This window comes from Streptopelia decaocto (genome assembly GCF_964273445.1).
Source record: "Streptopelia decaocto genome assembly, chromosome: 1".
Classification (NCBI taxonomy): Eukaryota; Metazoa; Chordata; class Aves; order Columbiformes; family Columbidae; genus Streptopelia; species Streptopelia decaocto.
This window is the reverse complement of record NC_138663.1, coordinates 10,881,368-10,909,061: the sequence shown is the minus strand read 5'-3', so window position 1 is coordinate 10,909,061 and position 27,694 is coordinate 10,881,368. Positions and strand designations below refer to the sequence as shown.

At 37.1% G+C, this 27,694-nt stretch overlaps 1 protein-coding gene across 1 annotated transcript in view; it reads right to left on the bottom strand.

Moving 5' to 3' along the window:
- The window catches only part of PCLO (piccolo presynaptic cytomatrix protein), a gene marked incomplete at both ends in the record, with an annotated part of 351,318 nt that overhangs the window by 111,329 nt on the left and 212,295 nt on the right, over positions 1–27,694 (bottom strand). The window contains 2 exons of the mRNA XM_082071252.1: positions 9,179–9,304; positions 27,344–27,425. Of these exons, the coding sequence (XP_081927378.1) occupies positions 9,179–9,304; positions 27,344–27,425 (208 nt within the window). The remainder of the gene's footprint in view (positions 1–9,178; positions 9,305–27,343; positions 27,426–27,694) is intronic.

The following is a 27,694-nucleotide window of genomic DNA, read 5'->3' as shown; positions in this document are numbered from 1 at the left end:
TCAAAAGCAGTGTGTCTGATAATTACTAATTGCATAGCTCCACATAAGTACTTTACAATACCTAGCAGTGCCTTCTAATATGATCTTAGTGGAATGTTATTGAAAGCCAGTTATAACACCAATGACATCTTTACCAGTGATCCTCCACAATTTGTGTTACAAACCATCTGATGAATGCTTTCAGCCTGACCTCTGTGATTGTTCTTCACTTCATTACCTCTGGAACTCTAGTGATTTTGTCTGCATCTACTCACTGCTTAAAGCATCCAGGTTATTTTGCTTGTCTCTATAAAGCAGACTTACCTCTCTAAGACTAAAGAGAAACTCCCTAAAGAGATATTTCGATGCAGTTATTTATTTGTTATTAAGAGCCCAATTTCCCTGTGCAATTTTTACAACAGGGCTTTTCCTTCAAAACTGATTTTCAGAGTTCCTGATCCTAAAGAAAGTACAACATATACTAGCTTACATGGTGCATAACAGGGCTACAGGAGCGAAAAATCAGTAACTTGTGTTATGCAAGAAGCCAGATCTTTACTGGTCCTAATGTGAATTAATTTAATGCTTCTTCCTCATAGCTTTGAAACTTTTATACATGCTCCATAAGTTTTCTATTATCTTCAGCTTTAGATTACATTAAAAAGATCCTGAATTCTCAGTCTATAAAGTTGCTCATCTACTTGCTAGATCCAAGTTACCTCTAATAGCTGTTAACAGTGTTGATTTTTGTTGCAGGAAAATTAAATATAGAGCAATTACAGTGCTAGGCAGAAACATTACAAACTCATATTACCTGCTTTATATCATTAAAACGGATATTCTAGGTATACAAGAAATTTTCTGATGAAGTTTCCTTGCAATATCCCAGTTGTATATTTCTGCTGCCATAAGATTAAACTAAATTTCCATAAACTACATGCCCTATACTGTGAAGCACCTAAATGTATCATTTTCTACATGGTTTTCAACTGCTGAAAAACAGATTTAGTAAATAAAGTTACAGTGTTACAATAACCAGCTCTCTCAGATTTCCATGTCAAATATTCATACTGCAATTCTTTCTTCCTCCATTTCCTTCTGTAAGACCCACAGGGGTGGTAAAACAATTCTTGTTCCTACTGGTGATTCTGATTTCCTTCTCATATCTCAGCAAATGGTCAAACTGGACTCTCAGTACAACTCACCTCTTGCCACAGTAAGAAAAGTATTGAGACCGCTATCCATGAGACAGCATATGAAATTCCTAAAGCAGTGTGAGAAAGCTTCCTTGCTTGCTTCTTTCTAACAGATAAAAGGTTAATGGTAATATGCAAATGATAGACCTCGCAGGGGTGCTCTTTCTACTACATCTTTAGAATAATTTTTCCTTTAAAAAAAAAAATCTAAATTTTTAAAAGTAATTTTCTTATATGCTGAATGCCCATAGCCACACTTAGCAAGAACAACACTGCACACTCATTAATGATTGCTTATTTGATAGAAGTACCAGGCAGAACAAAATACATAGATGAGAGGAGCACAACTAGCAAGACTGATGGGGGGCATTTAGGGGTTTGTTTAGATTAAGTCCTTTCTAAAGAGCTGTAGGGCAAAGCTTTCAACTGCGCTATTGCATTGTCTGTTAGTTTGTGCATACTTCTTTTGATAAAGTGAGTTTCTGCTGGGACAGATAAACCTGAACCTGTAGCCCAGGGGTTATGTTGAGAGCAAGCTCTCCTCTCTTTTAACCCCACAGAATAAGCATGGGCAGCACAATAAATCACTAAGACTAATGCTCAGAGAACAGGGTAAAGTTAATTCTTCATTTTCTCCAATGCAGTCATAAATTAAAGCAAACTGCAAAATGGAAGTGCAGGATGGGAAGACTATTTCTGATCATTTAAGACCTGATCCAAAGTTTTTTGAGAATTTTTCCTTCCCTTCTTGTGTTCCTTTTAATTTCTTTTCATCATTTTCCAGCTTCATCATGTTATCTACTGTCTGCCAGAAGTGTAATTATCAGAGGGACTCTAGAAGGGATTCTGGCTCTTCACTTTCCCCAGCTTCATGGGGACTGGAAAATATCTTTTCACTGTGATTTCCCTATCAATGTTTCTAATTTTAGCTCACTAAATAGCAAGCAGCACTCGCTACAGTCTTCTAGAACTCAGGAAGATCTGGTGCTGGTTGCACTTCCCACCGATAGATGATGGAGATCAGTCAGTGTTACACTCGAGCCTGTCTATAACTTGGGGCAAAGAGGGAAGGGGCAAGAGGAGCAGTGGAAGGACAGTGACTTACTGCTTCTGTTCTGGTTTTCCAAATATTTAAGTGTCCATGACTATTCCAGCCACATTCCATTTTCCAAGCAACATCCAAAACCTGTCTATGATATGGTAAGAGATAGTTTTGATAAGATGGATGGCCATTACACATGCTATCGCCTTTGCAAAAGACCTTCTGAAACTGGGTCTGGTCTTGTCCTTCAGTACTCAGTGCTTTCCAAACTTGTTCAAAAATGCCTCAAACAATCTGCAGAAAAATGGTTCTTAATGTTTTCTTTCTGCTTCTTTCATGGACTGGTCAATAATCCAGTGGCATGTCCCATGGTCCTTCTGAGAGGACTTAAATTGTGTGCTTTCAATGCCAGTAAATAATATGATTTAAGATGACAAGGACTTAAAAACTTGAATAGTCATGATTAAAAACTTATGGTGTGAAATACATGAAGGGAACATCCCTGGGGCATGGCTGAGCTGATACAACTTCTGGAGGCTGACTAGTTGGCACTTTTACCTGGAGGAATAAGAAAGCTGCTTGTATTCAAAGATGTTATTGCCCAGAACCTAGGAAATACTTTGCAGAATAAACAGTGATGTTAATATTCCAACAACCTCTATCCACCATTGCTTATGCTCAGATTCATATCACTTATACTAGACAACCACAGCACAGCTAATTATCTGCTAAATTGGCCATCTCCCCTATTAGTCTGCTCATCAGACTTATTTACATTCTCCTCAGAGGAAGTGTTTTAGGTATTATAATAGTATAACAGTATAAATACTCAAGATATTTTTCTCCAGTTAATGCAGACTGCGTGTCCTGGAATAATGAAGAGCTGTGGTAATGACACTTGGAGATATAGGGATGAGGATCCCAGTGACCCTGGCTTTTCCTTTTCTGCCTTCAGAGAAACTTCCCAGTGCACATGCTTCTGTGGGGAAGCCTGAGGCTAGGAGATGCTTGAAGTGGGCTAGGTCAGAAGCCAAAGTCCAAAGCATTGGTTAGAGCTGTAGAGCATCCCTGTTAAGGCAAACTTCTGACAGGAAATCCTGAGTCTGCCTCCTTCTTCAGAGAAGGAAAGGTGGGGAGCTTGGCTGATTTCTGAAGCCCACGGAGGTAATCTAAATATGTCTTTGCTCCTTACTCCTATCCCACTCTGCTTTAGGTGGAAAATATCTCCCACTGGTCTAGATGCTTCCTTGTTTTGCCAGTCACAGCATGATGGTTTGGTACACACCATTCATCTCATGTCAGTCCTGGTGTGGTGAGCTGTATGGTGGCAAACAATGAACAACATGTTTCTCCCCATATTGGCTTAACATCTGTGAGGAAGTGTTGTCTTTGGCACTGTAGCCATGGTCCATGGCTTCAAGAGATAATAAGCTATGCCATCTCATGAGAATCCAAGGGAAGGCTCTTAGTTTCAATGGGAGGAATGTTTCTAATATTTCTTGGGTCTCATATTAGGGGACTAATTAGAGAGAGAGGGACTGAGATGTACACCAAAGGTCTTCTTACAAGAAGCAATTGAACAATGCCCTCAGACACATGGTGTGAATTTTGGGGTTGTCTATGCAGGGACAGGAGTTGGACTCGATGGTCCTTGTGAGTCCCTTGTAACTCAGGACATTCTATGATTCTATGGAAAGGAAATTGTGACACTTAAATATGTAAGAATATGTATGACTTTCTACAGAAGAAGAAAGAGTGAATAAATAGGGATAAGAGGAATGGGGACACTTCAGTCTTATTTCAAGACAGTGTCTTGAAGTTCTGAGATTGCACTGTTTTCTAAAGATGAAAGACAGCTCTGACATTCCCCATAAAGACCCACTCATTCAAAACACAGGAAAATGTATTTTGAATGAGTGGGTCTTTATTAGGTATGTCAAACCGGTCATGCAGCCTGGGAAACTTCTAGCACAATTAAAGGTAATAAACCAATTTGGAAAACTGACCATCTGTAAGTGAATCTAAGGCTAAAAGATATTAAGTACATTTAAGAACTCGTCGTCAATCTTCACTTTGATGCTGAGGACATTAGAAGTGTTTTTGCCTACTCTTTGTATCTGTCACCAGGCTGCAGGTGGCTCTTCCCAGAGGACCTTCATAGTGTTTTGAGGAGTAATATTTCTTGCATCCTAAGGGGAGTAGTTATTCATTTAGATCAAAACAAGTGCCTAAGGACTGGACTGAGGGACACCATTAACTACCAAGGAATTCTCAAATGGCAGAGCATTTTCTCTTCCCTGACCTACTTCACAGCTTTATCAGGATGGTATTATCCTTCCATTGTCTATTCACACATTGGGTAGCTTTTCTGGTAGCATTATTGGACTAGCTTCAGGATGAAGAAGCTTAAAATATCCTTGTATGATGAATATTTTTATTGAATTATAAAATGCAAAATCTAACAAACTGAATTGAATAGCATGCCTCTTTGCTGGCACGGATTGCTTATATACAAAATTCTACAGTGAAGCTCTGTGACTCATAAGGTAAGTGGCATCCTTCCATGTTATGCTAGAAATGTTATATTATTATATTTGGTATAAAATAGAAACCAGGGGTTCTATTTCAGTATTTTTAAGAAGAATTTTCATCTTTACTGTATAAGATTTTTCTGTTCTTAAGTTTGGGAAGATATTATTTAAATGAGGCATACATATTAAAAATAAACATGCACACATAAAGCCTCAGACAAGTTAACAAAAATCTGATCAGTGTCATGGTTGGTGTTGAGAGGAGTGACAGCAAAGGCCTTAAGAACAGCACTGATTAAGTCCACATTAGCTTTTAGACCATGCAGGTTCCCTAGAATTGCCAGGAGACTGGAAAGTCAGGGAATCTTTTCAATCTTGGTGAATGTCAGATGGCTTAAGCATTGCAACACAGTACGCTTGGCTGATTGAAAACCTGGAACAAAGACACCCATGGTTCACCAGTTCCCAGGCTCTCCACTCAACCTGTTGAAGTGGTCCAATAAGAAAACTTGAATGCTGAGGGCATCCAGCAAATTTGTAACAGTTGGTAAAACACAGCAATATTTTATTTCAGCTCTTTACCTTAGGTTCCTCTGTTTCTGAAAAATGCTGGCAGTGTAAAATGCCATTTACCCAGTAGATTTACCAGGTGGAATCTGACTGAACAGTTTCTGTCAACACAAGAGGGAGCACAGACACATCTATCAAATTGACACAGTCCCTGCACTTGATGAGTTCAGTGGAATGAGTCTTCCACCTCCAGTTTTTGTAGTGCCAATGAATGATGAACCAGAGATATTTTTGACATCTGAAAGCAATTCAAGGTGAGAGAACCAAGAAGACTGGTATTTGCCAGTCAGAACTATAAATAAACTTTTCAGCACTAAGACTCCTCCAAAGCTATTTAAATAGGCTAAAATATGGACTGCTATTCCCTAAGGAAAATAATGCTATCTGTATTTCAAAGTGTGTCATTTCTTCATAGATGCAGGCATAGATGCAGTCATGCAGACAGCAGGTAGGACTTTGCCATCCTACAACCACAGTAAATCTGTCTTTGTTACTTATGCTATAGATCGGATTTTTAGACCTGACCCAGTGTTTTCTATTTTTAGAATTAGAGGAATTATTTAAATTGATGGGACTTCTCACAGTGAACCATGTTCTTAGAAAGGCTAATGAGTCATGAGCTTAGCTTGTAATGACATTAGTATACATTTAGTTGATGACTAGGTATATACTCTAATTTGAAGTCATATAGAATTTTGGCAGAAAAAAATGACTCATGATTACTATACAAATTATTAATATGTAATTGTCATTTATAGATAATGACATAAAGTTTTCCACATGTGATCTGAGAGACAGCAAATAACTTGAAAAAGAAGTTAAGGGTAGCCTCTATTTTCAGTCATAGAAGTATCAGTGATACTGATAGCATCAACAGTTTGCCCAGATTTACAGAGATCGATATGAGAATGATTGGAGACCTCAATGAATTTCTTCTGAAGGGCAGAGATTAAAGTTGCATCAGCCATATTTCCAGTAAAACAAACAAACCTAACAGTGGAGTACCCATATATTCTTTGGTGATCTATGATAGCCATCTAAAGCAACATAAAAAGTAAACTAGACATAAAGACAAGATTTAAAAGGTAAATTACAGTAAGGGGAAATTTCTCTTGTATGCTATAGTAATAGTACATTCTGAATAAAACATTTTTTCTCTCTGACAGAACACTTACACATCAATAGTAAAACACATTCTGGGACATTGTGTGGACAAATTCTACAGATTAAGTATAGTGATTTTGATGGAGTTGATTTATGTCAACATATTCCAGTCTAGGATATGTTAAAGGTCAGACCAGAAAGATGACTGATCATACGATGGGAGAAGGAAACAAAGTAATAAATATTTTACCATTTTGTTAATATTTCTATAAAATATGAATAAACCTTCAAAATATATTATATGGACAGAAAAGCAAACTGCCATGTTTGAACTTCTCTTGTAGTTATTGTAAATCCAAGATGGTTTTGATCATTGCTAAAATATACCTATATGGTGAATGAAGAACTAATTCAAACCTCAATATCCAGAAAAGTTCCTGACAATAGAAACTAAAACACAGGAGATAATTCCAAGTAGTAACTGCTCAGCCTCTTGAAATGTTGAGTCTCAGGGAAATGTTAAATAATGTTCTCATCTTTCTCTGCGTGGTACTGAAACACTGCATGCATGATCCAGCACAGCACTCTTCTGTATGGAGGGAGCTGTCCTGGTTTTGTTAAAAACAAGACCAGTTTCTCTTTTAGTGAATCTTCCTTTCAGTTAAGTTCTTCTAAGTAACTGCACTTTTTGAAGTTGGCTACATATTTTTGTAAACAAACATAGCAATGGAATGCAAGGTCACTCATAAGAATGCACATCCCATAAGTGAGAAGGGCATATCTGCAAGGAGGGGTGAACTGAACAGGTGACTAAAATTGACCAACTAAGTGTTCCATCCAATCCATGTCATACATCATATAAAGGTGGGAGATCATGAGGATCTCTCTCTCTTCCACTATGGCTGGCATCTAAAGGTGACCCTGCCTGCCGTCCCTGAATCTGAGGCCTAGTGACAGACCCTGCATCCCTGAATCCAGTTCCGGCTTGCTGCAGAGTCCAACCCAGGACTTCTGGGTGCCTGCCCTGCAGCTGCTGGAGCAGCTGGCACCGAGCTGTGCCGGGAATTGCAAGATTGGTTTTGTATATTTTGTATTATTTTCTCTATTTTAATAGCAACATTAGTAAAACATTTAAAACTTTTTCCAACTTGCAAGTCCTCTCTCTCTTTGCCTCTCTTTGCCTTCCTATTGCCTTTCCTTGGTGGGGAGGGCTGAGGTAGGGGAAAAAGAGAGGGGGTTAACAGAAAGCATCTGCCACAGTTTATTGTCATCCTGCATTAAACAGTGACAGGAGCCAAAACAAATACTCATTTCAAACACAATAAAGTCAATTCCTTCATCATTCACTTGCAATAAATAACACTATTCCATCACTTCATGAGTGATACACTACCCATTAAATATGAATGGCAGAATCAACTCTATAGGGGAAAAAAGGAAGATATTTTCATTGACAGATCATTTCTTCACTTAAACTTTAAATTGACATCAGTATATGTGCAACTTTTTTATGTATACCTTTAAAATATTGGCAAAGAAACCACCAAGGATATAAAAAGAAGGGAAAACATGGATGAAGGTGACACTGTATTGCAATACCTACAACATACTTAAACCATTTTTTGTGAATATATTTAATCAATTTACTCAGCTTTTTTATCTGTAAAGTACTTTTGGTTTAGTTGTGACTTCTGTTGCATGTTTGATATTCAATTAACTCATGTGAATTGAATTCTGCCTGAGAGAACTATTCCTTCTGCTTATCTTTTTTTTTTTTTTTTCCCCCCCTGTATATCTGCTTTTATTAAAGAAATAAAAATAACTGGTTGAATTAATTAGAAACAAATGTATAATGTTTTTGTCTATGGACAAATTCACATATCAGGTGTATACAGACAGAAAACAGAAATAGAAAATAATTATACAGAAAAGGGACCATTTATGTCATTATGGATAGAAATATTTTTTTATTAGACAGATTTATCACTTTTGTAATAATCCTAGAAAATTTAGAGATAACTAAGTCAAATTCATTTCACCTAGCTTTACTTGTCTAAAAGATGATGTGAAGTACGATGCAGTCTTCTTAAAGTCAATTAAATGAGGAAGACATTCCTAGTTGTTGAAACAGTTCTGTGGTAGATTAAATCAGTTGCCCATCTGTACATGCCTCTTTTTCTCTGTTGCCTGTTCAGGCAGACAGGATGACTATCTTAAACTGGAAACTTAAAGTTAGGTCAGTTAAATTCAGTCAAGTCTGAATTTAGGGAATGTTTAAAAGAGTGCATGTAACTGAGAGAGAATTAGATCTGCGATCCCTTTTACCTCTGCAACTAAAAATGTAAATAATCTCAGACATAGGTGCCTAGATGATCAAGCCAGGTTAAAGATCTTCAAAATAGCATGTCTATGATATATGTTAATGATATATGTCCATGATATATAGTTGGACTCTGGTCATATTGTCTTACCCCCAGTACAGACACCATGTTGGCATAGATTACTGAAGACATGCCATAATGCTGCTCACCATGACAATTCTCTTTGGCTATAGAAGTCATAAAATGACCTCCTATCACTCCTTTTCCCCTTTTTCACAACTTTAAGACCCATGGAGGTTTAGAAGGGCTCTCAAATGCCCCACACTCCTTGCACAAGATTACACCACTTTTGCAAGAGAAAATGTATATTATAATAATTCTACCCAACTTCCAACTCTCTTATGGTTCAATTTTTTGATAACACATTTATCTTACCCTCTATCAGCTTCCCCGTCAGCTCTGCATTGCCTCCAGGCAAGATCTTGGCAATGTAAGCTCCAATTTCCCCACTGCTTCCTGGAATTTCTTTCCCACCTACAACTCGGATTCCCAGTCCATTGCCTGTGATCAAAAGAAAGAGAAAATTTAAATGGAGGTAAAGCAAAGAATAATTCACCAGAAAGAAAGGAAGAGAACAACTCATTAGAGGGTACTGAAGGATGTCACCAATAACTTCTGGCTGTGGTTGGAAGATTAAGGTTAGCTGCAGTCCCTGCTGGCACTTTCCCAAAGACTTAACTTTGGGTAGAAACATTTCAACACAGGAAAAGATCTTGAGTAAATATTGTATGAATGACATCATACAAATAACTATTTCACTTTAAAATAGTGTTGAAAACAATTCTACCTTCTTTTGATAGCCTTAGTCTGCTGCAAAGGGACTGTTAGCATGGCAAAACTATTTCAAGCAAACCATAATTTTCAGTATTAGATAAATTGCCTCAAAGTGCTAGAAATCCACGTGAAACACAGATTCAAATGATAACTTTATCATATGCCTAAAACATGCAGTCAATTTAACTGAAAAATATAGTAGCTACCCTTTGAGAAACACATAAATATGGAGACAGACGGGGATCATTAATCTCCAGTTGCAAAGCAGGCACATTTACATGAACCTATATTTGGCAGATGCTATTATTTTAATTAAATATTTGCTTTTAATTGACATCTTTTACATCAAACGATGTATAAATCATCACAATTGAAAAAGCCCACAACTGCTCTATGTAAGGCATCATCAAATCTAACATATTTTTTCCTTTTTTTAAAAATTACAAAGATTAAAACATTTTGATCACTATGATTATTTTAGCTGGAGAGAAGCCAAGCACTAAACTCCCTTTTGTATAAAACAAGGGGAGAGAAAAGAAAAAAGCTTAAAAAATAATCTCATAAAGTTAGCTTTATGCATTGCAATCTTTTCATGCTACCTTACCTTTTTTTAAAAAATACTTCCCATACAACAAAAGCAAATTCCTTCTTTGAAGAAACAGAAGATTTCATCTGAGATGATTTGCACTTTGATGTGGGAATGTAAAGGCTGATTTTCCCACCTTCATTGCAAAGGCTAAATAATTAATTTTCAATTTCTTAATTTAATAAACCAAACCTAGTAAATTATTAGCCTAATCAACTATAGGCAGTTCACCACACAATCTCTTTGCAAAGCTTTATCTTTGAGGCTTTTACTTATAACCATATTAATGTACGATAAGTCAGCCCTGAGTTTGTTTTAGAAGCAAGACAGTGATATTGAGTTTCTGGCCAAAAAAGTTTCCACTGGTTTTTCTATTCTAGTTTAACTACATCTATACCCTTTGTGCCTCACCTTTCCTCATAATTGCATATTAGACATTTTCCAAACAAGCATTTTCTTTTCTTTCAGAAGGTGCCCGGTGTTCAGATACATGCATGGATCCTATGCAGCACAATACAAAGGTAAGGAAGGACACAGTAGACTTACAACTTAAGGGATTTAGCAGGAATTACTTAACATGGTAACAGCTCACTCCACCACTGCAAGTGTAGACCAAAATGGTGTATCCCTCTTATATACTGATTAAACAGACGGCTGAGAGCAAGCAAGGAAACCTAATGGTGAGGAACTAAAAGGAAATATATGATGATTGTTCTTACAGCTACAGCATTGAAATTAGTGCACATAGGTCCATCTAATATGCTGAGATGAACAGACTGCTATATAAACCAAGCAGTATGCATTGCTGGAACATGCAAGAAGTTCAGTCACATAGCTAGTGGTGCAGGCTGGTGGCACCTCAGAGGATGGTTGCAGATCGGTCTTGGGGAGATGGTGTTACTGTGCACATAGGTGTTGTCAACTAAGAGATAAATATTCCATTCCATACAAAATGCTAGTTGCTGAGCTAGCAGATGTGTCAAAATATGCCCTGTAGATGAACTTTGCTCATTATAATCTCATTATAATTCAAAACCACACCTCCATCCCAAAAGATACCAACTTCCACCCTTGCTAGAGCATGCTCCCTGAATTCTTTTAAGTCTACACCTTTAAAATCAAAGAGAGAGACTTTTACACCAATCAGTAACAAGGGTATGAATGACCAGAGTCTTTCTAGCTCCACCTAAATGTGGAAAATAGAATAAAATACTCTAACAATAGTGAAAAGTTAAGGAAGACACCATCACTGAGAAGTCAAGGAGACTGCATCGCAGACTTCTGGGATCAGTCAACGGGCTGAGTCTATCTTCTCGCCCAAAAGGATGCTTTTGGGTAAGATTTGCACACTTGGTTATACCAAGTGTTTCCCCAGGAAGCTTAGACTTCAAGCTTATATTTGTAATCATATCAGTAGTGCTACACAGTAATCTTAGAACACATATATATTTGGTACCAAGGTGTATTTTTGCAGCTAAAGTGTATTTTTGCAGACAGTGTATTTTATCATTGGCAATCTAAAAGAACTTCAACCTGTTGCTTTAATAAACCTCATCATTTGTGGAGCTAGGTATGAGAATTTCTCATTGGATGCACTCAGACTTATAGTATATATTATACTATTTGTGAATCTGTGCAAGCAAGCAAAGTCAATGACCACAACCCAGCCCTGCACTATTAGTGATTCTGTAATCATGTGAAAGCAACATAATGCCGGAGTGGTTGTTGAGCATGATCAGACTCATAGCATCGACTTGAGGTCATTTGGTGTAATTAGTACTCAGAAGCTAAGCTCAGCCGTCTCCAGCCTCCCAGTAATATACCAAGGACAAGCTGGAATGCAAAAAGGTTTGGCTTTTGCCAAATTAACCCTTCTTAATACGACACCTTAAGACTTGGAACTTCAGGTGGACTGCTCTATGCATTTATCAGAGGATTTCTGATCAAACACTATTGAAAGACTCACTCATATGTTACGGATCTGAGGCTCACAACTGAAGACTACTAAATTCAGCAAATCCAACAAACAACAATCCCTAGTATACAACACATGCAAACGAACACACAGTAATTTATTCTTAACCCACACAGTCAACATATGGACTTTTCAACATATCAGTAGGACTGAAGGTTTTTCAACACATAGGGAAGTGAGTCCACAGAGTCAGAATTTTCCCATGATATATCATGCTAGTAATCTCTCTCTCTGATAATTGTAACAGAATGGCAGAAAGGTGGTTTGTCATTTACATGGGTGTACAAAACACTTGAATTCTACAGATACCTATGCTATATAAATTTGAGAATCATGGCTGACATTGGTTCTGATTTTGCAAATCTAAGCTGTTTTTCCATATTACTGCTAATAAAATCTATTATTTTCCATGCTAATATATACAGAATTTTATTGCCAGACGCTTTGAAAAGGCTTGTGATTTTACATTTGCAGATTTTAGAGTCAAATGTATGACTGACATTATGTATATAGTAGGAGCATCCTTGCTAAGGGACAGCCATGGGGGGGTGTGTTTGCACATGATCTTGTTGCTGGACAAAATAGGTGGTATTTAATCTAATTTGATCTGTTTGCACTGGATTATGAATTGTATTTCATTCTTATTATGTTGCAAAAATGTTACCAGAATAAATATTTTAACTTAAATTACAAAACATTCAATTCCTGGTAGTCAAAATTAATTAAATACTTTTTGCCCAATGAGCTTTAACTTCCCTGTTCTGTCTGACAAATATTACTTGGAAGTTGCTATATTTTCTCAGGTAAATATGGGATTTCAAACCTGTTTATACTGTATCTATTGAAAACATTGAGTTTACTGCTTCTCTTTGCAATGATATTGCCCAATTTATCACCTTGAATGCAGATAGCTTAAAATATCATCACTCATATGCTTTCTCAGATACCTTTTCCCTTGTTTTTTGATATTTATCTAAGAAATCTTTGAGTATTTATTTTCATCTCTCAGACTATTTTTATGTAACCAGACATTCATCTTTCAATTTCAGATTTTCAGATTAATGAACTACTGTTTTCTCCCTTAGAAGACACGGGAGCAGTTAACCATCAGAAAGTGAATCACTTTGCTTTGAATGAGAGAGAGCACCTTTCTGAACTCTGAGTATTGATTAATATGGAAAATATCTTCAGGAAAAACATCTCTTCAAAGGGAATTTTGTACGTTTAAGATCAAATCCTTTTTAGGATGCTTCAAAGCTAAAAGATTGGTAATTAATTGCAACTGTTTTTACTGATCTCCCAAAGCTGTGATCCTGCTCTCCTATGTAATCTTAACTAAAGCCTTAAGATGCAGCACATTAGGCAAAAATAAAGCCCCCCAAAACCCCAACAACCCAAACCCAAAAAGTCTAATGGTAATATTTAACAAGATAGATCATGCAACTGAATTGGTTATATACTTTGATAAACAAATACAGATACTAAATCATTACAGGTAGCTTGTGAGCCATTGATTTATACAGCTGGAAATCCAAACTTAGAAGCTTTAATGAAGATTTCAAATGTCCAATAAATGAAGAGTTGCTTTTGAGAGAAATTCATACTTAGAGAAAAATATTAACAAAATTAAATGGCCAATAGCTTTTTTCCTTTTTGGCAATTAACCTACTTTGTGACTTTCAAAAGGATATTTTAAGGATATTTCATTTGTCATTTTGTATCCTTCCAGACATCACAAACTGCTCCGGTGATGCATATTCTTTATATATATATAATGCATATTGAAGTAGAGATCAACAACTTGACACTTAGAAATTCTGTCACTGGTGACCTGGCAAGCATCACTGCAAAACTGTTTTAAATTCTCTTTTCCTTAACTCCACCATTAGGTACTTTGTGTCCAATTAGACTTACTTATTCTGAACTTGTGTAGCTCAGTGTTTCTCAGACCACTATGAAATCATATCCTCTGGTATATTTTGCTGTGTCAGAGTAACACCAGAGCAGAAAGACTAGAAACATGACTCAGCTGATACACAATAATTTGTTCTGCTGGACTAGACTGACCATACCCAGAGCTCCACAATTACAATTTGGTCATTTTTCTGCATTACAGAGATAATAAAGATCAGATTGCTCCCAATCTGTTGCTGTTCCTCTGGTCACATGGAAGTTAATGAAAACTTATCATCTTTTTACTACTCAGCTGAGCAGCTCCACTATAGCCATTAGCGTATAAACAGCCTAGATTTCCTGGAACTATTGCAGCATCTAAGCAATGATTACGCTCGCCTTTCCAAACAAATGTCAATAAACCCTTACTTAAGTTACATGCTAAAAAAAAAAAAAAAAAAGAAAAAAATAGTAGAGAAAAACTGAGCAATTCAAGGCACACCAGACTTTTGCTGGTGCTGGTGGTTCTGCCGTTACACAAAGGTGAAAATTAAGTTTCCTGGGATGTTTTCTCTTATAAAAGTAAATAGAATTTCAGCACCAAATGCAGGGACTGATATTGTTTGATTATTAGCTTATAGTAATAGTAGCAACAACTTCAACATGTGACCCAGAAGCTCTGTGCAAACACTATTCATGTGCTAACTCAAACAAATATTTCCTCTGGGCTAATTTTTCAAAGTATGAAACCATTTGTGTGTCTAATTAGAACAACAAAGAAAGTAAAGAAGAGAGTAGTATGTACAACAGATTTTCAGTAATCATACATGAGTTTGTGCAAATTGGCATTGGAAACCCTAAGTATGACTGTCAGCAGCAATCTGGCTCTTATCACAGTTAGAAATAGAGCTATATGAATTTTTAATAGATGTTTAGGTGACTGAATTTTTAAGAAATATATTAAATACTGCTACTGATTTGGATTTCTAAGCACATAAGAGCATGCCCTCCAAGATTGCAGTTGAAAATCACTGTTTATTTCTGTAAAACTATGGTTGTTTTACCACCTTTGGATATCATGTGCTTTGAACTTAAAACTATACACAAGTAAAATGGGAAAATTTGAAATGGGCCTGAACTGAAAAATGCAGATGAGAGCTACAATGTATGTCTCTGAGTATTCTAAAATAGAAGATATGTTTAAACCTCAAAATAAAGATTAGGTGTTGTGTTTCAGGTCCATGAGCTGATGCACAGACACATCACTGAGGGAGGAAAAAAAATAAGTTCAAATACGATTTTCATCACTTTCTAACAACACTTTCAAAAACAAAATACAAAACCAGAAGACTGAGTTATAGCAAATAAGCATAAGGATGACCTTTCATGGACCAGGTCCAATTGTAGCAATCAGAAAAATGCATGAGGATAAAGAACGAAAATGAGATGTTAGGCATGAAAGACTTTGCAACGTGCCAAAATACCATGCTATAGAAATGAGAACATATCAATCAAATCAAACAATATGAAGTCTTCCAACTCAATTTGGCTGTGAATGGAGACAGAGCATACCTTCCTTCAGTGTTAATTTACTAGAGGTTATCTCCCCATTCCTCCTCCAGCCTTATCTAGATGAGACATATGCAGGTTGCTGGTAGACCCTTATCTGCTGGAAGAATTTTACACCGTGTTCCATTGTCTGTATGAAACAGAATTGTTATCCACAGAAAAAAAAAAACAACGATGACTTCTCTTTGGAGAGTTCAGTCTGAAAAGTTCCATGAAGAAATGCAAGGCATTTATTTAAAAATCATAGTAGTGATAAAGCTATCTGTAAAGTCTGGAGAACAGATGGAAATGAAACATGTCGAAGCAAACAAAACCAGGTTAGATCAGACACTAGGAAAGCTGCAGGAAAAGTAATGTGCATAATAAAATCCAAGCTAAATTTTTATTTGCATTATTATTCCTATGCAATTCTCTGGAACACCTAACATCATGATACATATCAGAGCTTGGTTGACTAGATAGGTGCATTTTCAAGATTGTACTCAGGAGAATTGTTTCAATGCTTTCTAATGAAATTAGCTTAAATGAAGTTGTTTCCTAGAATCATTATTAAGCCTACTCAGTTATTGCACTTCTTGGCCACTGGCAATTGAAGCATAAAATATACATGAAGCCAAATTCTGAGCTGATGAAATTCAGATCTATTCCAGTTGTTTTAATAGGACAGCATTAATTTATATCAGCTGCAAATCTGCTTCGTGCTGATTTGCACACTAGTTATCATCCTGAAGGATCATGAAGTGTTTTACGAATTAGCATCTTGGAGTACTTATCATATCTACTTGAAAATAAGACACATGTCTCTTCCTTTTGGATGATTTGTCACATCAGAATTTATGGCATGATCTATGGCAGACTGTAGCTTTAAATCTATAAAAAACCTGTATGTAATGAGTTTCATTTGTGTTTATTGATAGACACCAATGGCTCAATATATGCCACTGACTGACAGCTGAACTTCATTGTTTAAAATGTTAGTTTTGGATTCTCCCATCCATATCAGCTTGGTATTTAAGAAGTACAAACAGAATTAATGTAAATATAATAGGGTAGGATATTAAACAATATGTAAGACATATAGATGTATATGCCAACAAAAGCCTTTAGGAAAAGAGTAGTTCCCCATTAAATGTAAAGAAGCAATCACTGCTTCACAAAGCAGCTGAACCACAAACTATAGGAAGCTGTGAGAATATTGTACTGTGTTTACCCTGTCCTTATATTCTTAAACACTTTCTGTCAGACCTATGATGAAGGGCTAAATGAACCTTGTGTCTGACCCAGAAAGACTGTTCTTATGTTTAATAAATTTTGGAAAAATTTGCTATCTTCAATAAACAGTGATGATTATTACATCTGCTAAAAATCTCATCCAGGGTGTTGCATAGACTTATCCAACATACGGTCACGTTGAGAAGGAAGCAAGAAACACACTCCTCTCCTACCTTTTGCATTACTTCTTCAGTAAAGATGGTGCTGATATTTGGGGAGCATAAAGGCTATATCTATCGTAAATTCTTTTTATTAGGCTGGTAAGCTGGAGCATAGGGTTAAGAGGAAACAGAAACATGACTCTGTCCTGTCACCTGTTAGACAGTGGTTCATGCTGTCCATGCAGAGTGCTGATGCTATCTTAAGGTATGTCAATGGCGACACTGTTTTCCAAAAAATATAGATAAATGCAGACATAGTGATCCTATTCACTGTAAACTTATACTCTGGAGCAACTCAAGACTTTTTAGCAAAGACCAGTCTTGGTCTTGTCTTCAGGGCTGCATTAGTCAAAACTTGTTCTGCATCCTTCTCCATCCATTCTGAATTTTCTCTCCCTTCTTTATCACTGTGTTCTTGCCCATACAGCTTTATTTAGTGAGCAGTCCTGTATCTAAGCACATACACACTCTTTACTATTCCAAAATTGAAGGCTGAACAAGATCTGGCCCTTAACTGCTGCTCTCAGGGTAGGTGCTGTAGTCCCCAATTACCTCAGTGGCCCTCTGCTGTGCTTTCTCTTGTGTGTTTACGTCTTTCTTGTATTGGGGGTGAGGTGTGGGCAACACTGAACACAGTATCTAGACACAGTCTGACATGCTGAGTAGAAGGGAACAGTCGCTTCCTTTGATCTACTGGCATGTTCCTGGTAACACAGCCCAGGATGCTGTTGGCCACCTTTACTGTCAAGGCACATGATGTGAAGATGGCTATCTGTGAAGTCTTCTTCTGCACACCTGCTCCCCAGCCACTAAGTTCCCAGCTTGTATCATTGCACAGGGCTCTTTGTCTCCAGATACAGGATCTGTATTTGTCCTTGTTCGGCTTCACAAGGTTTCTGTCTTGGTCCCTCTGAATGGCAGCCCTGCCCTCAAATGTATTCCCCCAATTTGATGTCATCTGCAAATGTTACAAGAGTGCACTCCATCACCTGCTCCATGTCCCTAATAAAGATATTAAACAGTCCCACAATAGGGTCTTCTGTGGTACTCGTTGTCTGCCTCCAGGAAAAGCATGGGCCATTAATCAGCACCCTCAAAACCCACCATCTAACCAGTTTTTTGCTCATCTAGTTACATGCACATCCAGATCTTTACATCCTAATTCCAGGTTAAAAGTAAATGTAAGAAAATACCTGAAGTCTAGAGTCACTCTCAGCTTACTGCGTTAAAATAATTTCAGTCTAATTTCACAGAAATGTAAAGATTCTTGTGAGGATGCCATAAAAGCATATAATACCATAAAAGGCAAGCTTTAATCTGTTCAGCCAATGTCAGCCAATCTTTCATGGCTTCACTTTAAAAAAATCAATCTTTGTGATATTTTTAATGCTACAGTAATTGCGTTTAGCTCAAGCTTTTCATTTATGTTCCTCTCAACGAGGGGAAAAGTTGAATAGATTTTATTGATGTTTCCCACATAGTATAAGGTACCCTGTCATCAGAGGAAAAGGATTTACATAAAGGATGCTCTTCTGGCACATCACAACTTACCTGTTTTTTTATGAATCTAGCATATTAGTGATGTTTTAGCAACCATTATTAGCAAATAATAGTTCAGTCCTATGTGAATGCAATAAGAATTGTAGCAGTTATCTTTACATATTGTACCAAAACTTCAAATCATTTGCTTTCATTTAGCTGATTTGGAAGACGACCTTCAGCTTTTGAAGTGATCTATATTTTGTTAAGAAAATACCAAGAAAACACTTGGTGATTTAGCATGTAATTTCTCTCTTCTATGACTTTGTATGCTTGTCTTGCATTGCAGACTTCTTTGCATAATGTCCTGTTATTACAATTTCATACAAACTGCAGACAGGCGTGAATTTATGTAATTAATGAACTTCCAATAAATTTCCTAGAGCAGAACAAATCTGCCTGATATATGTGTAAATATGTGTTGGGAATAGTTAAATAGACGCTACTCAGCTCTACAACTTCCTTTGGGATGGAAGACACCACGGAGAGTGTACACACCATGGGGAACACTGAGGGATCTTGATCAGCATTTTGAGGAACCTGTAGAAAAGATGATACTGTCTGCACTTAACAGCCACCCCGTAAAGCCTCTACACAGTGCATAATTCCTCCTGAAGGAAAACCATAAAGGAATATTACACCCAAAAGACCCTCTTGCACAAAGGAATCAACTGAAACCATACTACATGGAGATTTGCCATGAATGGGGAAGAATTTGTGGAATCACAAATTGTAAAATAGCATTATTTCAGAACAAGTAATACCTGAAGTCCATTAAGTCTTTGTAAAAAATGCTGAACTTTCCTTCTTTTTTTCAAAGACACTGTCTGGTTTTGTTGTAGAATTAATTTAAAACATTAAAATATTCATTTAAATTACAATAAATAACTGAAGGAATTGTAGTTCCTCTGTTGTTAAAACTTCAAATTAATTTTTGACTCAGTGCTTGGAAAAGATCCCAAGTTGGCAACAGCAGAGGCAGAAGCTCATGGTTTATTCTCAGAAGAGGTATCACAGGGCATCTCTTCAGACTGTCCCTGGGAAGTATTGTGTGGCCATTTGACAGTCCATTTCTTACAACCAATCTGTGGGTATGAGCTAGCTTTGTGTTTGGAAATCTGAACTGTCTGCTAAGACACATGTTGAGACCTTCAGGTCATTGTACATGCTCTTTTCCCAATGACATCAGTCACTACTGAATGAGGTTAGTAACTGTATCCATTCATTTCTCATCTAAGTTGGGTTTAAACTCATGTCTTTAAGTAATCAATTGCCTTATTTCTGTTGTATGCAGCTTAGGCTAGTAATAAAAAAATAATAATTAAAAAAAAAATAAAAGGAAGGAAAGACATAGAAAAAAATAACTTCCACGTTTTAACATGGGGGAACTGACAAAACGATTTTTAGTTGTTTTTCCTTTTTTAAATAACAGGCATAAATCTTGTAAGACTTGATATGTCACATCTTATTTGGGATATATTAATTTGATTTCTCACACAAAATTAATATTTATTATAATAACTCAACCATACGAAAGACAGCGTATAGATTAAGTGCATAGTAATTTACTAGTCAGCTTGTTGTTTGTTGAAATTAACTCCTCAAAATGCAGTATGGTTTTTTTTTTGTCACAGGGATAAAGATAATTTATTTAACAGCATAGCTTGTTCCTTTAAACACTGCAGAAGAAGCTGTCTTTTCTCAGAAAATGGTATATCCTCAAGCCAATGACTACTGCTGTCCAAGACATCAACATGCAAAAACCCCCAAACATTTTTTTAGAGAAATCAGAAAGACAATTTCCAATCTCACACACAAATCAGCACTTTGATATATCTTAAACTTGTGCCTAAACTTCTTTTAGAAAAATGTGGATTGTAGTGAATAAGGGGGCTGATTGTGTAAGAGTGTGTGTGTGTGTGTAGGAATTTCATGTAATTTTTGGGTGTCTATCCTCAGACAGCTTTGGCTTCAAAAGCCTTGACTGCCCAACGTCAACTTCACTCCCTTTCTTGATGAACAGATTTCTTCAGGAACAAGAACACTTTATGGCAAACTTTAGTTTATTTAAATCATTATTGGCTGAAAACCCTTTTCCCCCAACTTCTTTTTACTGAAGTAAACAAGCAAGCAAACATGCAGGCATTGCGTGCATATTGCTTGGAAACAATATTAAAGTGAAAAAAAGAAACAGAGATAATGAAAAGCAGAGATTTCACTTGACAAAAGCTGCACCTCAGCTTAGTGCAGTGATCCTATGAGACAATCAGCACCTCAGAGTACCCTGCCAATCCATGAGGAATATTTTATTTGCATCAGTGACCTGCAGAATCAGAATGTTTTAACCATAATCATCCAAAAGCATCCAAAATGGCCGGGAGTGTACACACGATACACTTCAAAGACCTGTACAAATCTACGATCAGATAAACAGTGAATGGAAGGCAAAGATTCTCAAAATGTTCCAGCACCCTGCCCTGGAAAGTACATCCAACTGAAACATTGTCTGTGTTTGTCTCTTGCTGATGAGGAGTGATGTGGTCCTTCAGACAACCAGTCCTCTACAAGTTTTTGGATTGTTCTATAGATTTTTTGTACATACACTGTATGTGTTTATCTCATCTAATTTAAGATGTCTGTAAGATAGAAATGGTAGTCTAACTTATTCACCTCATGGTCTTTTTATAATCAATGGAGCAAAATTGCCATTTCTTTAAGCTATTTCAACATCTAATTAATTGTCTTTTGTAACTGCCTCATTCTAATGTAATTATTAAACCTACGCATATTTTTGATAGCCAGCATGCAGAGAAGGGAGCACAGGGTCTTCATTTCCTCTGAGAGTCATTAAGATAATTTATGTCTCACCTGTGAAGTAAAACATTAAACTGACATTTCTGCATTATTAACTTTTACTAATGTCCTTGAAAAGTCCTCTCACCAATGATACACATCCCTGAATGTCTCATCTTCTAGCTCTTCATGAAAAAGACCTGACCTGCATTACTTATCTCCAAAACAGAGAGACTTCTGGTTTGGCTTCTGTGAATCTCCTTCTTACATGCCGGCTTTCCTCTTGGCTTTCCATGGGAACCTGGGGGCCTGACTTAACTCTGACATTCACTGTGCAGTGATCTGTTTCTGCAGCCTTTTCTGCCTGAGAGCTATGAAAGAAAATTGGACTTTTATAACCAGTAGACACATTGCCCTCTTAATTACCTCCACTCGTCTTAAGATCATAGAACCATAGATCTTATCAGACATCTTTCAACAGATGTTCAGATGCTGAAAAATGCATTAACAACTGAGCTGCAGAAAAGGCTTCATGGAAAGTATTTTAAATACACACACTAGTGCTTTTCAAATTAAGCTAGAGTGAAGGCACATAAACATGGAATATATGGTCTGTATCTCTACAAAATATTTCTAACAAATACCAAAATGTGTTTGTGGCTTGCTTTTTGTTTTTTTTTTTTTAAATTTAGTAAACCTGAATAATAGTAAGTTTTTTCTAAGCTTGCTATTAAGACCCTAACAGACATCTCTCCACCCCTTTATTTCCATTTCTGTCCTCACTTGCTGCCGCATGACTTCACTGTAAAATCTCCGATGTCATCTGGCTGTAACAGGTCTGTCCTTTTCTGTTTATGGTTTTTACCTTCTGTGACACATCTCAGATAAGGAGAGAGTGTTTGATGGAATGATGGTCATTAATTAGGGATTAAATCTTTCCCCAGTGACAAGTGTGTGCTGGAGGAGAGTATTGTATTATCGCAGTTCTTCACAACAGTAAACCAAACAAACAAGATAAGTAATCCTCTAAGAAAAGAGTATGAGGAAAAGAAGTGGATTACAATTACATTTCTCTACCCTTTGACTATTATATCATATTCAACACAGACTATGTTTAATGTGTTTTTGATTAGTAATTAGATATTCACTGCACTTCAGTATTTTGCTGTAAGAACTGAATTTGCTGAACTTGCAGGTGAAAAGAAACCTAAATATACAGGGTTATTTATTTAGAGACTTTCTAAAATAGTGAGGGCTTGCTGTAGGAAAAGCCTTCTAGCTCTCTCTCAGGATAAATACCCCATGAGCTGGCATGCTGGAGACCTGTAGAGTTGTGTGCAGGAGTTAATAACCCTTTTAGAGAGTATGAGGCATCTCTTGACGTGTTTTCAGCGTTACAGCTACGCTGTCATCCCCTTAGCAGTTTCACTGCCATCACTGCTGAAGTGAATATTAAGGATACAATCTTCCACCCACAGTCTAAGTCCCTTCTTTATAATAAAGTTTACAGCTTTTTCTGAGCTGCTTCTCTGCCTTTTATTTTTTCTTCGGAGTTGAAGAGGATGCTTCCCTATACGGACAGTCTGGCTGCTGAAAGGTACATTTTGCTCCCTTGAAACGCAGAATATTGTACCTTTGGAAAGGGAAGAATTATTTGTGACTCAGCCTAAGTGAGGCAAAGCAGCAAAAATTACCTTCGACTGAGTGCTCTCTTTGTACCTATGCACCTACTGAGATTTGCCTTCCTTGCTGGCTTTTCACCCAGTGTGTCTAAACAGCTTACTGATCAGGAATAACAAAATGCAAATTTTTATCTTTGTGACATTTCCAAAGGCATTGCCAATGCTTTCATTGCTTTCAACAGCCATGTCCTCTCTTCACTTTTTCAAATATAACTATGACGTGTTAAAAAAAAAAAAAAAAAAAAAAAATTAAAAAAAAAAAAAAAAAAAAGACAAACCAAACCAAACCAAACAAAAAAACAAAACAGAAGAGAAACACTGGCATAAACCAGTGCTTATCCTACTATTGTAAAGGATCCAAAAGGAATAAGTGATTCTCACTGAAAACAAACAGGGAGATTCTGGAGCATCAAATATTGCTACATTATCATTCACTGATCACTACTGTCATTGCTTTGACACCTCAGGGTAACCATGATGCCATTTATTTTTTTTAATGCAAATTATTAATCAAACTTTGCAGAGAAAACCCTTGGCAATTCCTTCACATCTATCAGCATTGCCTGAGGAGGGGACACTGCATACCTTGAAAAGAACAGCTGTGAGTTCTAGATGATGGAATTTGCTAAAGAAACAAGAACCCTCAAGAGAGAGGCCAGCTAGCAAGTACACATTTAGTTTTCATTCAGAATTACAGTTCTCCTGTCATCACAATTTTGGCCCAGTTCCTCATTCCTTAAACACCTCATTCAAATGCTAAAATTTGTAGCAAATATTTTTTGTGTTCAGAATTATGCCAGATTATGTAAGAGGCATCGAAGGCATCTGTACCTCACAGCCAGTTTTCATTAATCAAGAAAGCAAATAAACAGAACTACTCTTATAACTGATATTCACGATGTGACAATTTCTGTATCCATAATCAAGCAACAACATCCACTATGTTAATTATATGGTGAGATCAAAGGAATTCAAATTATAATGGTGATATTAGGATGAAGTTCAAGGTTGCCCTGGTATAGCTGGGTACCAGGACTGACCCAGCACACTGAGTCATTAATGCCCAGGTTGGCCCAGGAATTCCCCAGTGAGATGAGGTGATGGGCTGAACCACTGGCCAGCGTGCCAGCAAAACAGCTGATCAACAGTTGCAGGAGTTCTCCAGGTGGGAATTGTGGACAGTTTGGGAGATTTCCCCATGTAACTCCTGCTGTGCACACACCAGTTAAGATACACTATTTGTATACTTAAAATGTGTTCATTAATTCCCTGAAAGGAGAACCTGTCAGTCTCGGGCGTCTTCCCAGGCAGCTCCTGCTGTTGAATCAACTAAACTGCACCTAGATCATTCAGATCAGGTGTGTCAAACTCATTTTCAACAGGGACCACGTCAGCCTTGTGGTTGGCTTCAAATGGCCGAATGGAATTTTAGGACTGTATACTGGCTGTATACATTTATACAGTCCTAAATTCCATTCAGCCCTGTGAAGGCAACCGTGAGGTTGATGTGGCCCCCGGTGAAAATGAGTTTGACAGCCCTGATTTAGATCATCAGTAGAAAGTGATTTTGTATGTGTAGAAATGATCAAATAGAACAGGCTTTTGTGCATAGCTAAGGAAGAGGACGTTTTGTACATACTGTAAGATAATCAGAAACAATGGACCACAGGTCAGCTGGCTTGTAAGAATCCAGCAACACAACAGTTCAGGGAGTCTCATATGATACAGCTGAAGATGCTGCTGCAAGGATGGTTTCAACTGAGACTCCCATCTTGCCACCCAGTGACTAGCTGCTCTCTTGGAGAGATCTGACTCCTCATGTGAGCTTTGTTGAGTTGTTTTTGTTTGCATTGGTTTGTTTGTTTGGTTGGTTGGTTGGTTTGTTTTGTTTTGAACATACGCTGTTCCTGTATCTATGCAACAGGCCAAAAGGCAAAGCATAAGGCAAAACATATCTATGCATAAGGCAAAGTGTTGAATAAAATCATTCAACACCTCATTTTAGTACTTTTGATGAGAAAGAGAGGGGGTTGGAGAAAGGGAGAGCATAAAAAGGAGAGGATGGGAAGAAACAAAGAAACAGGAAGAATTCAGCCAGCCAGTCAACCAAACATGGCATGTGTATAAATATCCAATAATCTTGTAGTGAGGTAGATGTGGTGGTATATGAGTATATATTGTTTAATTTACCATTATTTTAAGTACCTTTTGCTCTATAATAGATTTTTAAGTCAGCCTCTGGTTCATAGTCATTGTCTGGTTAATAAACAAAAATACTTGCTATTAGTTTGCAGATAATGGTTAATCAAAATCAAATGTTTAAAAAAGTGAATAAAACCCATGTGAGTGGCTCTGGGAGATGCCATTTGGAAAGCTAAAGGCTAAGCAGAAAGCACTGTGCATTTAAAAAGAGTTTCTGTGTACTTTAATCCTTCAGACAGTGAGAAGGGAGGAAGGGAGCTATGAATTCAAGGAGTTATGCTACTTCAAAGATGTATGAGGAATGAAAAATACAATGATTTCTTCTGGCTTAGGTCCTCCCTATTGGTACCATATTCTATCTTTGGCTTTTTCCTGTACAACTCACATTTGAATCTTTTCATATTTGTAGGGAAATCTACACGTATATCACACATAAGTATGTCTGCGCAGGTATCCAAGGCTGTATAAGGACTAAAAACCAAAAGTATGAGTGCAGCTTGTAGACTTGCTTACTGCAATTGGAATTAAAGTAGAATATAGCACAGCTACAGCAGTGAGCAATCCAAGTGTGGGCTATGAAACCTTAGCAGGATCCTGAGTGAATATTTGATCCTGTCTTACCTCATGCTGTGCAGGGCATTAGGAAATGGGAAGTCAATATCTACACCTTCGTTTTCCAGTCATGCATTTACCCTGATGCACTGTATGTTGCTGTGGCTGCCAGCACAAGAGCTGGTAGAGAATTTGGAATAAGCATTTTACATTGTACGAGGGTAACTTTACATAGGAGAGCAGGCCTTCAGCAACATGAAATCATGAGCTATACACAGTAGCGTGGTTGTAATTCCACTTGTTCTTGAGTAAGAGAGAAGCCTGGATCACAACATTACTCATCACCCACAGGGCAAAATTCCTCACTAGGATGTCGAGGAGCTGCTATGGACTTGCTAGGGCTTGGGGACACAGAAGCTGAAACAACCACTGACCGGGCGGCTTCTTTCAGACTGTGCTTTGTGGGCGGAGGGGTCTTCATGCATTCTGGAATCATCTGTGGGCGTTACACTGACTAGCAAGAAAATACCTCATAATATATAAAGAACATTAATTTAACACCCTAAATATGAGGTGGATACTGGGGGTGGAAGTAATCAAGATTTTACTGCCAGAAACCTTGTGAAAACAATATTTAGCAATTCAAGTAATTTTGTGCCACTTTCTACTTAATGCTCAAGGGAACTCCAGGGCTGGCAGTCAGTAATTACTTCTGCACAGAAACAGTTTGACACACACTGCTAGAATTTTTAAGAGAGTTAAAAGGAACTGTGATGGTTCCATGACAAAGCTGCTTAAAGCATGTACCTCTGAAAGAAGGCAAACAGCATATTAAAAAAAACAACAACCTCTTCAGTTCCTTATCAGTATTAGATGTGAAAAAGTGTGCAATTCCAAAAGCTCAGACAGACAGATGTTACCTGGTGCTAGATCTTGTAACTTGCAGTCTTTTACAATTTCATACATGAAAACATCACGCTGTGTTCTGCTCAGAGTCTGGGAGGTGAATGAATATAAACTTTGCCACCTTTCTTTGTAAAAAAGACTCAGACTTACATGAACCTTTGTATTAGCATTAGGGATAACAGAATAAATCTGAAGTCCTGTGATAAATGTCTCTATGTGAAGATATCACAGAAAAATGGGATCTGATACCTCCTTCTGTAGAATAGTTCTATTACAGAAAGAATAAAATTGTTGTTTCTGTACATGTCAAACACCTACACAAGCCTATTTTATATAAACTTCTCATACAGAGAATATAGAGTTATATAAAAAGCAATAGCAGAACAGACTGCTCATATGTATAATACAGCAGATTTTCCCTCTGTTTTTAATGTCTGTATAGCTCATGTATCTTGAACAGATGTTGTGACCTTTTTTCCGCACTGCTGCTTTCTGTTATAACCAACTAGCAAGATTTAAAATGACCGCTGAATTTTCTGCTGCATATGACACAGGAACTATTTTTAATACTGCCAGTCTTTTGCATGATTCATGTTAATCAAATTAATTATCATGTAGAGGGTTCTTGTTTTTTACCTGAAACTGTGTGATCCTTTGGGTCTCTCAGTAGTTTGAGCCTTGCATGAGGGAATATGTACTGCAGGGGCTTCCCATTTATCTGAGGAACACAAATATGCATGTCATAAAAAGATAAAACAACTTCAATTGTTTCCATAATTTTAGACAGTTGAAACAGAAACAAGCAAACACACTTATTTCACCCTGGGAAATATCACCACTTCACAATTCAAACACCCCCCCAAGCTTCAAGACATTTGTCAGACTGAAAAATCCTTCTGCAGGGGAATGAATATTTGCTTCCATAAGGCTAAATTCATTTTGAATATGGCTTTAGTTCTGATTTTTATTTTCTAATGATTAGAAGGT